At 33.0% G+C, this 15,267-nt stretch overlaps 1 protein-coding gene across 2 annotated transcripts in view; it reads left to right on the top strand.

The window, feature by feature from the left end:
- The window catches only part of RICTOR (RPTOR independent companion of MTOR, complex 2), an 83,863-nt gene that overhangs the window by 61,824 nt on the left and 6,772 nt on the right, over positions 1-15,267 (top strand). The window contains exons 21-34 of one of the 2 annotated variants that reach the window (XM_011966120.1): positions 66-230; positions 377-453; positions 1,221-1,299; positions 3,266-3,375; positions 4,126-4,213; positions 5,423-5,515; positions 5,894-6,000; positions 6,567-6,796; positions 8,194-9,202; positions 9,690-9,761; positions 11,702-11,879; positions 12,587-12,671; positions 13,415-13,648; positions 14,890-15,045. In XM_011966120.1, coding sequence (XP_011821510.1) covers positions 66-230; positions 377-453; positions 1,221-1,299; positions 3,266-3,375; positions 4,126-4,213; positions 5,423-5,515; positions 5,894-6,000; positions 6,567-6,796; positions 8,194-9,202; positions 9,690-9,761; positions 11,702-11,879; positions 12,587-12,671; positions 13,415-13,648; positions 14,890-15,045 — 2,683 coding nt within the window. The remainder of the gene's footprint in view (positions 1-65; positions 231-376; positions 454-1,220; positions 1,300-3,265; positions 3,376-4,125; positions 4,214-5,422; positions 5,516-5,893; positions 6,001-6,566; positions 6,797-8,193; positions 9,203-9,689; positions 9,762-11,701; positions 11,880-12,586; positions 12,672-13,414; positions 13,649-14,889; positions 15,046-15,267) is intronic. The other variant, XM_011966126.1, reaches the window with a different exon arrangement.

The raw sequence follows: 15,267 nt of genomic DNA, 5'->3' as shown, positions 1-15,267 counted from the left end.
AATCAAATAGGTTATTTATGGTGAAGGATTTTTTTTTTTTTAAATGTATTCATTTATCTTTATAGGCCTGCAGGCTCTATGCAACAAAACATTTAAGGGTATTATTGAGAGCTAATGTTGAATTCTTTAATAATTGGGGAATTGAGTTGTTAGTGACCCAGCTACATGATAAAAACAAAACGATTTCTTCTGAAGCTCTTGATATCCTCGATGAAGCATGTGAAGACAAGGTAAATGTTCATTTTTTATAATTTAATACTTAAATTTTTTTGAAATACTCATTTGACAGTTTTGTAAAAGTATATAATAGGCATTTTGGAACTAAAAAATTTTCTATTTTTGTGCAATTATTAAAAATAATGATAATCTCTTTTAGGCCAATCTTCATGCTCTCATTCAGATGAAACCAGCTTTATCCCACCTTGGAGACAAGGGTTTGCTTCTCCTCCTGAGGTAAATTTTAAGTAAATTTTCAGTTATGTTTTTTTGTTGTGTTCTTTGGCAGTGTATATTAAAGATAAATTCAAATCCAAATAGGAAGTACCCTAAAGAGTTTGCCTTTTAACATCTGAAATAAACCTATTTTAGACCTTGTACATCCTTTAATATTGAAACATTGTCTTTTCATTGTTTTGGGTTTTTTTGTTTTGTTTTGTTTTTTTAATTGGTCTGTTCGTACTTTTCATGACATTTTCCTTTTTTTTTTTTGAGACAGAGTCTCACTTTGTCATTCAGGCTAGAGTGCAATGGTCCAATCTTGGCTCGATGCAACATTTACTGCCTCCCAAGTTCAAGTGATTCTCCTGCCTCAGCCTCCTGAGTAACTGGGACTAAAGGCTCACGCCACCACACCCAGCTGATTTCTTGTATTTTAGTAGAGACAGAGTTTCACCATGTTGGCCAGGCTGGTCTCAAACTCTTGACCTCAGGTGATCCACTCACCTTGGCCTCCCACAGTGCTGGAATTACAGGCCTGAGCCACCGTGCCTGGCTGACATTTTCTTTATTGTGATTGGGTTCTTGTGTTGTTGCAAAGATTGTGAACATTTATTTGTAATTGAAGTTATAATAAATTATAGTTGACCTTTTAGTTTTATGAAGAAACTGTTCCTATAGTCTTTTAGCTCCTTATACTTTTAAAAATTTTAATTATTTTAGCTTCTTAAGACACTTTTTTTGCCAGACTCAATGTTAAAACTATTGCTTGTTTTAATTTGCAGATTTCTCTCCATTCCAAAAGGGTTTTCCTATCTGAATGAAAGAGGTTATGTAGCAAAACAATTGGAAAAGTGGCACAAGGTAACTTCTTATTTGAATAAGGTTGAATTTGTGTGTTTTTATCTTCCGAAATTGATTCGTGAATTTAGAAGGATGGTTTTTTATATCACTGTTTTGAAATTAATAAGGTTAAATATTTAAACATCCATATCAAGTTATCAAGTTGAGTCCTAAATTCTGCATAAGTGCTAGTATTTATAGTTATACATTTTTTTAAACTACAGTTATTTATTTTATTCTGAACTGTTGACTGCATTCATTCTATTGAAATTTGACTTTCAACTCATTTGATTTTATAATCTAATTTGTTGGCCCTATTTATCATTTCTTTCATTCTTGGGTCCCTTAATATAACTTACAACTTTACTAGTGCCCTTTTAAGCTAAAATTAAAATAATTTTTTTAAATGAAGGGAGATTGAAATACCAAGGAGATATAATCATTTAATTAAATTTTATTTTAGGATACTACTTTACCTAAATCTGAGAATGAACTTCTTGCTGTCATAGGGAAACCTGATAAGAAGGGAGTAGTTTGAAGATATGAAACAACTTTTCTAGCTTTTCTTTAGCTGGTGATTGCTGTGGCTTCATTATTTTGTTTGAAGTATTATAAGTCATCAAAGCATCTTGGAAACCCATGGTCAGAATGATCTTACCAATATAAATGATTTTTAGATTTTTCATCATTTCAGATCAGTTATCCTATTTTCTCTTTTTTGTTAACATAGTTACAGATTCTTTTATAGTGTCTGTATTGAACCATATTTCATAAGAGATACTCCTAAATGGACTAAAACTTTGAAGCATACAACTTAAGGCATGAAGTCTTTTAGTATTTGATGAATTATAGAACTGAGACAAGGTGTGATAGGTTTGTTTCCTAGAAGATATTTAAATCATCATAATAAAATTTATTATACAAATCATAGCAGTAGAAAATTGCTTAGAATATTGGTACAGTGCTTACAAATAGTAAGCATAAAGTATTTAAGAGCTATAACAAACTCATATGCAAGGTATAAGGGGGGAACACAGAGGAGAGATTAATGATTGAGCTTTAGGGATTATCAAAAGAAATGTTGGATAGGCGCAGTAGATGTGATACTTGAAATGGTCTTGAGAAGTAAATAGGCAAATAAATTACAAGAAGGGTATCCACGGAAGGAGCAGAATAAAGCTGTATAGATTATTGGAACATTATAGACTTATGAAGAAAGTCATATTCCAATGTAGTTGGAACTAAGATAAGTGTGGAGTGGCAAGATGAGGCTGGAATGGTAAATTAAAGCTAGATTGTAAAAGGCCTCTTAAGCCATATTATATCATCCTAAGGGATTTCAATTGTATATGTAGTGGGGAATCCTTAACAGCTTTTAAGGAGTTATGAGTTGCACTTTAGTAATCTGACAGGTTGCAGTGGAGAGGCGGAATTTTGATCATTGAAGGGAAAGTCTAGGAATATTGACACGAGTTTAGAAACAAGAATTGATGAGTGCCTGAACTTCACTGGTAGTTAGGTTGAATAGATAAGGACACATTTTCTGGGCATTTTCAAAATAAGATGGACAGAATTTATGGGCTGATTGAATACAGTAAATAAGAGGTCCAACTTGGCTCATAAGATTTCTAATTTAATGAGTGAATATATAATGGATCACTATTAAGAGATCACATTTATAAAAAGTGGTTTGCTAAGATTAGGATAATGAATTTTCAGTATGTTGAACTGGCATTGCCTGTGCGATGACCAAGTGATGGCTTAAAAATGTGGATCTGGAGCTCAGATTTGTGAGGAAGATAGCAGATATGGGGGTCATTAGTATATAGTAGTAGTTGAAACCTGAGCCGAAAGCTTATGGGTATGATAGAACATTTGCATTCATAATACCTTGATCTGTCTACCCTTTGCTAAGTATCTGACATATTTTAAATTTAGTGACTGTCATTGTGATACTACGTGCAATTAAAACAATACTATCTTCTAGGAATATAACTCAAAATATGTTGACTTGATTGAGGAACAACTCAATGAAGCACTTACTACTTATCGGAAGCCTGTTGATGGTGATAACTATGTTCGTCGGAGTAACCAAAGGTGTGTACCCAGTGCTAGTTCTCAGTTATCAGATTTAAAACCAGTTCATCATAAATTGTTTTTAACATTTCTGAGTTTTTGTACATTCTGTTTCTTACATGATATAGGAAGAATCTTAACGTGCAGCGTTATTTGCTCAAAAATTCAGTGGCATTCATAGCATGTTGAATATCCTTACTGATAACGCATTCAGATATACTCCATGCTGGCACCCCAGTATGTATCTCTAGCCCTAGATTCTCTTACCAGTACTTTGAGATCTGATAAACTGTTACAGGTTGAACATCACTTATCCAAAATGCTTGAGTCCAGAAATGTTTCACATTTCAGATTTTTTCAGATTTTGGAATATTTGCATATATATAATGAGGTATCTTGGGAATGGTACCCAAGTCTAAACATGAAATTAATCTGTTTCATGTACAACTTATACACGTAGCCTAAACATAATTTTATGCAGTAAGTAATTTTGTGTGTGAAATAGTTTGCGTTAAATACTAATGTGTGGAATTTTCCACTTACAGTGTCATGTCAGCACTTAAAATGTTTTGGATTTTGAATCATTTTGGATTAGGGATGCTCAGCCTGTATTTTACCTGAGAAATCCTCATTCCTTCTTACTTTCATATTTTTATTTATGCTGGAGAGTTGTATCTAATTTTATTTATCAAATACTTATTAATATTCTTTTGTTCTGATTAGCATATTTAAATTATCCAGGAGATATAATAATCATCTTTTTTATACTAGATTACAGCGTCCTCATGTCTACCTGCCTATTCACCTTTATGGACAACTAGTACACCATAAAACAGGTTGCCATTTGTTGGAAGTACAGGTAAAAACATAATTCATTTATTTTAAGTAGCTACAATAGTAAAAAAACAAAATCTTAACATTGCTAAAATATTACCTTTGCAAAAAGTTCTCAGTAGCCTTAATATCAGTGGTGTAATTGCTTTTAAATTCATCTATTTTGTAATTGACTTAGGCATTCTATATTTATTAACCTGAGAAATATTAATGGCCTTGCAGTGCATTAACTGACTTGTGTATGACCTTTTGAATAACTAACTTGTTATGTAGAGTAAGCAGTCCAATGAAGGTCTGAGTTCTTTCCATACAGTTTATTGGAGAAATTCAGATCTCCAAAAACTTACTGAAAAACTGAGTTTTTCTTCCACTCATTGGGAAATTAAACTGAACCTGATACAGATTAAGTTATCCTTGTTGAGCAGTAAATTGAAAGTTGCTGGTTGTGAGCACATTTTATTCTCATGTACTTCATGGAATGTAACAAGCATAGGCAAGCAGTTCTTTGAGTTATAATATGTACACCGCATTTATGGTTCTGAATATGTCATGCAACTGTTTTCAATAAATGTAACTTTTCTCTTATTTTAGAAATAGTTACAGGAATATTTGTTTATGAGACAGAATAATAGTTATTTAACAATTTAGTTCCTTTTTGTATCAGTGTTCATCTCAGGAGCACAAAGTTTTACATAAATGTACTCTCTAGTTTTGTGTGTTTTTATATTATGTCTGTGAAAACTATTGGGACAGGTATTTTCATATTAACATTTGAAAATTTCACTAAAAATTTAAATGATTTTCTCAGTGTTACTACTTACATAGTATGATAAAACCTAAGCACTAATTTACTTTCTGTTTTAAAGAATAAGTATGATTGTTTAGTAATACTAAGTGCCAAGTACTTTGGTAAGCACTGTATGTGCAATAATTTATTAAATCCTGAAACCTTATGATGCAAATGTTATTATCACTCTTCTAAATATTAGGAAATCAAAGGGTGGGGAGATGAAGTAACTTGCCCAAGGCCATGCAGTTAATAAGTGATAATTCTAGAATGTGAATTCAGAACCCCTGCCCTAATGCTGCTTCTCAAGAAATTTTACATAAAATTATTTAGAATTTTAAGTATGCAAAAATGACAAAAAGCAAACCTTATATAGGTTTTATGATGCAATAAGAAAATAAATACATAAATATTTTATTACTCATGCTATTTTTTTTATTTCTCCAGAATATTATTACAGAACTCTGTCGTAATGTTCGTACACCAGATTTGGATAAATGGGAAGAAATTAAAAAACTGAAAGCATCTCTTTGGGCCTTGGTTTGTAATAAACACTTCTGTAAGATCTTTGCAATTTTTAGATTTTTCAGGTTTTTTTTTTTTCATTTATACTAAGCAGATAAATATTATTTTCTTTGGAACTTCTTCTTAGATTAATATTCAAGACTGGATTGTTCCTGCCAATTTAAGTATTATCTCTATGTTGAAGAATAGATGGTTGAACTATTAGTTTCGTGACTTTTGTTTTGTTGCTAAGACAACTAGAATTAATTCATGCCTAATGTTTTTTACTTGAGGCTTTTCCATTTTTTTCTCTCTCAGAGATGAGGTTAAATTTGTTTCTTGGTAGCTTTCCAAATCTTTTGAAAGAGTTACTCTTGTAAATATATTTGATGTAAGTGATTTCTTTTCTTTCAGGGAAATATCGGCTCATCAAATTGGGGTCTCAATTTGCTACAGGAAGAAAACGTGATTCCAGATATACTAAAACTTGCAAAACAGTGTGAAGTTCTCTCCATCAGAGGGTAGGTCATTTAACTCAGAAATCTTTCTAATGTAGACATTGTTATTCACAAATGGATGTTAGGGAAAAGTATTTTATGATTAAGTGCAGTGCATAACTGTTAATCCACTGAAAGTTCTAATGATACAAGATTATTAACTGTATTAAGTTAAACATAAACGAACTCCTTGTTTACTATTATAATTTGATTTTTATTATGATATTGAAGTTTACCTTGTAGGTAACAGGTAAGGCATAGTGTTATACAGATATTCCAGTAGTCTAGTTGCCCAGCTGTTCCAGATTTATACTAGAAAAGCTAATATATATCTTTTTTGCTCATATTGCATTGTGTTCTTTTTATTTTGTTGTAATTACTATCTTTATTGGGAAGGTTTGCTTGTTTTTTATTGCTGCTAGTTTATTCCTAACTAGTTTTAATAAGTTTTTTTTTTTTTCCCCACAAACGAAACCATTTTGGTGGGTTTTAGAGAAAGTTCAAAGTACATATAGCAAATTAATCTGTGATTGCTTTAGGAAATCTCAGCTTGGAATTGTAACTGTTTTTACTGCATCTTTTATATACAGGACCTGTGTATATGTACTTGGGCTCATAGCTAAAACCAAACAAGGCTGTGATATTCTAAAATGTCACAACTGGGACGCTGTGAGACATAGTCGCAAACATCTGTGGCCAGTGGTTCCAGATGATGTGGAACAACTCTGTAATGAACTTTCATCTATTCCAAGCACTCTAAGTTTGAACTCAGAGTCAACCAGCTCTAGACATAATAGTGAAAGTGAATCTGTGCCATCGAGTGAGTATCCTGACAGGTTCATTTAAAGTTAGCAAATGTTAATATTTAGATTTGAATTTTAAAATTTAAATGTATTTGTTACATTCCTAATTTGCTTTTGTCTAAGATAATTTTTTGGCAATAATAGCCTCTTGGAGAATGTATATCTTTTCATAACACAGAGTATAATCACCAGCTTACATTGTTCTCTCTCCTTCTTAGTAGCTTTTGAGAATTCCTACAAAGTTATGTAATAAGCCATGTGCCAGAAGAACCAGTCCTCCTTTTTTCGGCAGGAAAGAAACAAATATAATAAGTATTTATTTATCTACCTTCTTTATTTAATCTTTTTACTCATTTTTCAGATACCGAGATTGTTGAGCCAGAATATATTTTTAACAGATATTACATTCACATCTTCATTTTTGAGAGAAGCACTAAATTTTAAAATAGTGAAATTGTTAATAGAGTAGCAAAAATAGTTATACATAAAATGATTTGTGGTTTTAAGTCCTGTGCTAAGTGGTGTTAGGTGTACAAAATTTAAGGCATGGTTCTTCCTTTTAAGAAGATAGTGTCAGATTTATCAGACTGTGTATTTCACCAAATCTGAGATGCCATGAATTATGAAATGTACCAATATTTTATGTACCACAAAAGAAGAAGAAAAAGTGCTGCCTGTTAAACTAGGATATACTACTATTGCAAGATGCATTCTGACTTTAGAATCAGATTCTGTGTGAAAATAGAAGAGATTAAATGTGAAAAGTGTGCATCTTACAATTGACAAAATATAGAAATGGCAATGCAGTATGCAAGTTCACTTAGGATTTTCTTTTACTTTCTTTCAAAATATATTTGAAAGAGTTTATAATTATTCAACAGAGAAGTTAAAAATAAAAGAAAAATCCTATTAGATGTCATTAGGCACTCACTTGGGTTGCATCTTCTAGTAGAGTTGGGCACTAAATTTAATGAGTTTCTTAGTATCTAAGGTAAAATGGGAAATAAACATAATTTAAACATGAATTTAAAATGTTATCACTTGGTTCTCTGTAAGTATATTTTAAGATTGGGAATTCATTTCTTACAAGATGAATTTGTCCTGCCTATAGTAATTTAAAGATGAACTACCAGGAATCTGTAGTAACTGAGTAAGCATCCTTGGTCAAGTCTCCTTTTTCCCTTTAATTTCATCATGAATATTCTCATAAATTACATAATTTTACTTTTTATTCAAGTCCAAACTCTGGGTTTCAAGAAGGATATTTTCATGTAGCTGAATGGTTTAACCCTTTATTTTTAAATTTTTTCCTCTAGATGACTAAAAAAATATTTCCTGAAATGTGATGTCACTAGTAGTTACCATGAATTTGTTATTTTTTATGTGTTTTTATTAATTGATCCTTCAATCATAGGTATGTTCATATTGGAGGATGACCGGTTCGGCAGCAGCTCTACTAGTACATTTTTCCTTGATATCAACGAAGATACAGAGCCAGCGTATTATGACCGATCTGGACCCATAAAGGATAAAAATTCGTTCCCTTTCTTTGCTTCTAGTAAACTTGTGAAGAATCGTATCTTAAATTCACTTACTTTGCCTAACAAAAAACATCGTAGTAGCAGTGATCCAAAAGGAGGAAAACTGTCATCTGAAAGTAAGACAAGCAACAGGCGAATCAGAACACTTACGGAGCCCAGCGTTGATTTTAATCATAGTGATGATTTTACACCCACATCCACTGCACAGAAAACATTACAATTAGAGACTTCATTTATGGGGAATAAGCACATTGAAGACACTGGTAGTACACCAAGCATTGGAGAAAATGACTTAAAATTCACCAAGAACTTTGGTGCAGAGAATCACAGAGAAAATACAAGCCGAGAGAGGTTAGTAGTAGAAAGTTCAACAAGCTCACATATGAAGATGCGTAGCCAAAGTTTTAATACAGACACTACAACAAGTGGCATAAGTTCAATGAGCTCAAGTCCTTCACGAGAGACAGTAGGTGTAGATGCTACAACTATGGACACAGACTGTGGAAGCATGAGTACTGTGGTAAGTACTAAAACTGTTAAGACAAGCCACTATTTGACGCCACAGTCTAACCATCTGTCTCTCTCCAAATCAAATTCGGTGTCCCTGGTGCCTCCAGGTTCTTCTCATACGCTTCCTAGAAGAGCACAGTCCCTTAAAGCACCCTCTATTGCTACAATTAAAAGTCTAGCTGATTGTAACTTTAGTTACACAAGCTCTAGAGATGCTTTTGGCTATGCTACACTGAAAAGACTACAGCAACAAAGAATGCATCCATCCTTATCTCACTCTGAAGCTTTGGCATCTCCAGCAAAAGATGTGCTATTTACTGATACCATCACCATGAAGGCCAACAGTTTTGAGTCCCGATTAACACCAAGCAGGTGAGCAAATACATGTTTAGAAGTGACCAACCCTGTCTCTACTAAAAATACAAAAAATTAGCCGGGCCTGGTGGCGGGCGCCTGTAGTCCCAGCTACTCGGGAGGCTGAGGCAGGAGAATGGCCGTGACCCTGGGAGGCGGAGCTTGCCGTGAGCCGAGATCGCGCCACTGCACTCCAGCCTGGGCGACAGAGCAAGACTCCGTCTCAAAAAAAAAAAGAAGTGACCAATAATGGTTGCATTTTAACAGATTTAAATACAAAACGTTAGCCAGGTTTTTTTAACACTACATAAGCCTCATAACTGACCTATTATAATTGTTTACTAATGTAGGCTATAAGCTCCTTGTTACCCGATATGACTTGAAATAGATTCTTGCAGCTGCGAGGGGGGAAGAAAATCCTATAGGCCCTGAAAATAAACACACATGCTTTGCAAAGGACATACAAGTCACAAGCTTTTTTTTATTTATTTCTCGCTTCTGCAAGGATCGATTTTAAAAAGAAGCATGTCGGGGGAATCAGGAGCTTAAGACCTACAATAACAAACAACCTTTTCAGGTAGGTCAATTTAAGGCTCCACAAGTTGACCTCTTTATTATTTTTTTAAAAAGATAACTGAAAATTGCAGTCAAATTATTTTCACTTTAAGTAGCTGTGATTATTAAATAGGAACCTAATAAACACTAAATGAATTACTTGATCCTCATGACTCAGCAGGGATTTCTATACCATATTTAGATTATATCAAGCTAGTCAAAGTGAATAGTTTAGATTTTACTTTTAAAAGATACACATTATTTGTTGCAAAAAAGTTTTGTACCTATAATTTTTGTGATTGGACCAAATGCTTCTAAACAGCTTTCCTTAGTTTTAAATTATTCATTTACATTTATTTAAGTGGATTAATATATGTCAACTACTTATATGTCAACAATGTATGTTAGAATACTATAGCACATATTAAGCACTCAATAAAAGTTAGCTATTATTTTTATCATCATTGGTTGTTATTTAATGTAATCCATCTAGCCCTTACATTATTCTTAATAACATTAAGCAGTTTTGTTTTAATAATACTTAACGCATTTAATAGAGGGTTTCCTGGTAGCAGACGACAAATTATGTAACCTTGTAGGATTTAAGAAATGGTGCAGCAATGTCTCATCTATCTGAAACTCACTAGCTTTCACAGCCTTGTCCAGGACAAAGCCAGGGAAACTTCTCAACAGCTCACTGCAGTAAATCTATGCAGTAAAGTTCATGAATTTCAAAAATTCCTAAGCCTCAGTTACCTTATCTGGTGGAGATTGCACTAGATCAGTGGTTTTAAGCTTTTGTATTGTTGTTTTTTAAGCAGAGAAATTCCTTTTCCACATAAAGATTTATATGGAAACCCAATAGGTAGAACAGATAAAAAGGGAGCTATACTGGTTGAAATAGGAATTGGGAAGGGGAATTATCCAATAATTGTTTTCCTCCCACTCCAGTAATCTTTGAAGAGTTTTATGGAATCAAAGAAATGTAACAGATTACAGTTTGAAAGACTGTTTTTGGGGGTGAAAATTAGGAGCTTGGTTTTTGCTATGATAATCTTAATAGCTACTATTTAGAAAGCGTTTATTTTGTGTGTTTTACAAAATAATTCTTTGATTTAATATTAGGCTTTGATTTAATATTAGGCTGCATTCATACATTTTAAAGACTTGGTTTTCCAAATAAAAATATCTTCATATAAATGTGTATAAATGTGGAACCTTGCATAGTGCCTTGTATGTATACAGCAGATGCCAAGTAAATATTTTAGCGTGTCTGTTGCATAAGAATCTGTATGAGAAAGATGTATCTTATGGAAATATCAGTGTATCATATTTGTTATGGAATCTCTAGTAGTAAGGAGTATGTTGTGGAAATATCAGTACATTGTGGAAATATCAGTGCTTTATACCAGGATATCTCTTGTCATAAATGACCATTTTTCTCTTGTGTCTGTCCTGTGTGCTACATAAATCTTATGTTGATAATGAAGGCATTAAGGTAATTATCACACAAATAATGATATATAATTGATCTTATTTTTTACAAATATAATATTAAATAGAGTTAATACACATATCCTTAATTACATAAATGCCAAATCTAGTAGTCTCAAGTGATTATGAAGATAGTCCTTGGACCATGCTCTTGACTACTGAGGTCAGTTTCTTTTTTTACTTCTAGATGTTGAAAGTTATTCTAATTGCCCACCTTTTCACCCTTACCTGAGCGACCGTAACAGTTGTTTTTGGTAACAGTCAACATTACTGATGACCTTTTACATAGCAGTTTATAACAGCTAATATTTTAAAGTGTTTATGTGTTCCCAGTAAACAAGATGACACTGCTTAATACATGACTAGCTGCTTGTCTTTTATGAAGGTAGGAATATATGTTATTTCTTCATATGATTAAAATAACAGGTCAAGAAACTAATACAAGTGGTTTTTTTTATGGTTTTATAGGTTCATGAAAGCCTTAAGTTATGCATCATTGGATAAAGAAGATTTATTGAGTCCTATTAATCAAAATACCCTGCAACGATCCTCCTCAGTGCGGTCCATGGTGTCCAGTGCCACATACGGGGGTTCAGATGATTACATCGGTCTTGCTCTCCCGGTGGATATAAATGATATATTCCAGGTATCATCATACATTTTATTGTTTTCCTATGAGTTGGTTTCCTGTTTTTTCATGTTCTATAACTGCTTACTAGAAGTCATAATTTAGAGTGGGCACTAGTTTGGGGCAGCATGATTTTTAAGACCGTTTTGTTTAAAGAAACTTTAAGATTAAAATTATTTTACCTTTTTCAACTACTCTGTACTCTTTTATTTAGTCCTTAGAACATTATCCTTCCCTCTCTTTCCATATTAAATCAGTATCTCATTTGATTTCTTTATCCATAGAAATTTATGTAGAAATTTGTGAAATTTCTAACTTGTTTTTTAGTCACTTTTAACTTATACTTCATTTTAAAATCCTCCTTCCTATTTATCCCATGAAAGGTAGCCACATGTGGTACCCAGTAATTTAAGGTGACCCTAATCCCAGGAGATGCCTACAGATCTCTAGATGGTATATAGTACTAAAGAACACATTTTCTTAGAAGTTTAAAGACATTTTAGATAAACACTAAAATAATTATTTTAATGTCCATTTACTCACTAAGAATATAATAAAGACTTTTTGGGTTACTTTGTTAAATTTTGGTAGTTGAACCTTCAGTAAATTTGATTATAGGTTCATATGCTATATCTATTTTAATTGTATTTTGTTTAATTTTGCTGATTTTCATAAAGTGGGCTTATTTTTATAGCAGGACTTACCATGGTTTATATCTTTTTTAGGTAAAGGATATTCCCTATTTTCAGACAAAAAACATACCGCCACATGATGATCGAGGTACAAGAGCATTTGCCCATGATGCAGGAGGTAATGCATTGTGCTTTGTATTTGTGAGATGCCTCTTTATATTAAAAAGAAAACTCTTAGTTCTTTCTAGTAGGATAACACTAAAAATTTAGGAAGACTCTCTTTTGATCAACTTTAAAATTATACCAAAACAATTGTTAAAGTCAGCTTAAAATTAAACCACATTTGTGTGTGTGTGTGAGGGACTTAACATTGTTTTCAGTGAAGTACTCAACCTTTCAAGGAATTAAAAACCAAATTAGTTGTTTCTGTTTTTTAAAAGTAGCACATGAACAATGTGTAACACAAATCCTCATAGATCCAGGAAATAGCTGTTTGTTTAGAGTAAGGAGAGATAGAAATGTACTTATAAAATACACGATCTTTGTTATGAACTGTTATATTTTAATATGTAAATATAAGCCACAGGTTTTATAGCTTTATGATTTTGATGACTTTTTAAACAGATGCCTCTTTATACTTAGAATTATTACATATCTTTAGGCAAATATTGAAGATAGTTGAAATGATGCATTATATAATCTCAGTTTTTCCATTTTGTATTTAAAACTCTGTATTAAAATAACAAACATCTGCTGGCTTTCCTTATTTTTATAATTTAAGGCAAATTATTCTTTTTTTCTTTCCAGTTAGATTTTTAGTCATAAAATGTGCTTTAGCTTTTTTAAAAATTTCACATAATTTAAGGTACCTTGAAAAGTACTATCTTTATTGGATTATGTTTTATATCTACTTATGCACAGGTCTTCCATCTGGAACTGGAGGTCTTGTAAAAAATTCTTTTCACTTGCTACGACAGCAGATGAGTCTTACGGAAATAATGAATTCAATCCATTCAGATGCCTCTCTGTTTTTAGAAAGTACAGAAGACACTGGACTACAGGAACATACAGATGATAACTGCCTTTATTGTGTCTGTATTGAAATTCTGGGTTTCCAGCCCAGCAACCAACTAAGTGCAATATGTAGTCATTCAGGTAAGTGATCATGTCCTTTGAGGTAAATCCACTTGAATTTGAATCTGACTTGTGGCTTTAGCCACAAGTCATCTCCCAGCCCTATTAATCATGTATACCCTCTTGCTCCATTCTCACTATCTCAGCCTTAGTTCAGTCACTTAGCTTCTCCCTGTTGGAGTGTTAGTATTTTAGCCTCTAATTTTGGTCTCTTCCAATTCATCTTTCATACTATATCCTGGAATTAATCTGTGTGCAATTCTTTAATGGCTATTCATTCTTAACACACAAGACACTGTGTCGTCTGTCTAGTGGTCTTTTTCACCTTCCTCCTTTCCTGCAGTTGACATATCTTTACTAACTGACCTGAAGTTTTTGAACAAATTTTTAGGCATGAAAAACATATTTTCCCTGCTGTCCTCTCTTTGCTCTTTACCCTGCCTACACATACGTGGTCTATTTGGCAAGTCCACCTCATCCTACATGTCAGCATTATTTGGCCTGTGAAGTCTTCTCTGACTCTCTGAGGCAGGTGTTGACACTCCTTCCTGTTTCCTCTCATTGCCCTTTGCACATAGATCTCTTATGACAATTATGACTGTTACAACTTGGTTATTTTTGTTCTTCCACTCAGTTAAGTTCAGTTAGGGTATGGTCTGTCAGTCTTTACATTTTTATATCTCTGATACCTATGTATGTACTGCTTTGTACAGCAGGCCCATAATATGTATTTGGTAAGTAAATAAAGTAGACCTACATTGTGCTTTTTTTTTTTTTAATCAACAAGTGACATATATTAGCAATTTTAAATAAGTATATGTGTGTTTAAAGTATTACCTTTTCTTGGTGAATATCACTTAACCACCTTCAAAAAAACCTGGTGATGACTAAAGTTCTCTGGTTTACTTTTCCAAATTTCTTTTTGGTATTCTAATTCAGAGTTTCCCAGCAGGTGAGTTGCAGCACATTGATATGCCAAATTATGTTATGCTGAGATGCTGATGCTCTCATGGTTCCAGGTCACAGTGGGGCCTGAGTCTGACAGATCCCTGGAGTAGGCCTTTTCCACTGTGAACAGCCCTATCTGGGCCCTTTTCATGCTATAATCATTTTCTATGAGGAAAGAAGTTTTGGAGTGTTTGGTGTATTGCATACAATTAGAGAAGATGTTATTTTATATTCTTTCATTTCAGTGTGCAATGTAAGCACAGGAATTAAGCCGTTATGGTGCTTTAATTGAAATAATTATTTTTTTTCTTCAGACTTTCAAGATATTCCATATTCTGATTGGTGTGAGCAGACCATCCATAATCCCTTAGAAGTGGTTCCCTCTAAGTTTTCGGGGATTTCTGGATGCAGTGATGGGGTATCTCAAGAAGGCTCAGCTAGCAGCACCAAAAGCACGGAATTGTTACTAGGTGAGTCTTCGGATTCAGATCCAGTCATTATTAGTAAAACTGTCATTAGTTGGTTTTGTTTTTCGTAAATACTGTAAATTAAAGTTGTCTCAAAACAATAATACGTCCATTTTAGTGAAGCAATTTAACACTGTTAAATATTGCACCTATATCACCCACTGATATAGAGCCTCTTAGCTATCTACTTTTATTAGAGTTTTGCTCCCAAAATGATAGGCAGAT

Source organism: Mandrillus leucophaeus, unplaced genomic scaffold, assembly GCF_000951045.1.
Source record: "Mandrillus leucophaeus isolate KB7577 unplaced genomic scaffold, Mleu.le_1.0 Scaffold119, whole genome shotgun sequence".
Classification (NCBI taxonomy): Eukaryota; Metazoa; Chordata; class Mammalia; order Primates; family Cercopithecidae; genus Mandrillus; species Mandrillus leucophaeus.
This window is presented reverse-complemented; position numbering and strand designations above follow the sequence as displayed.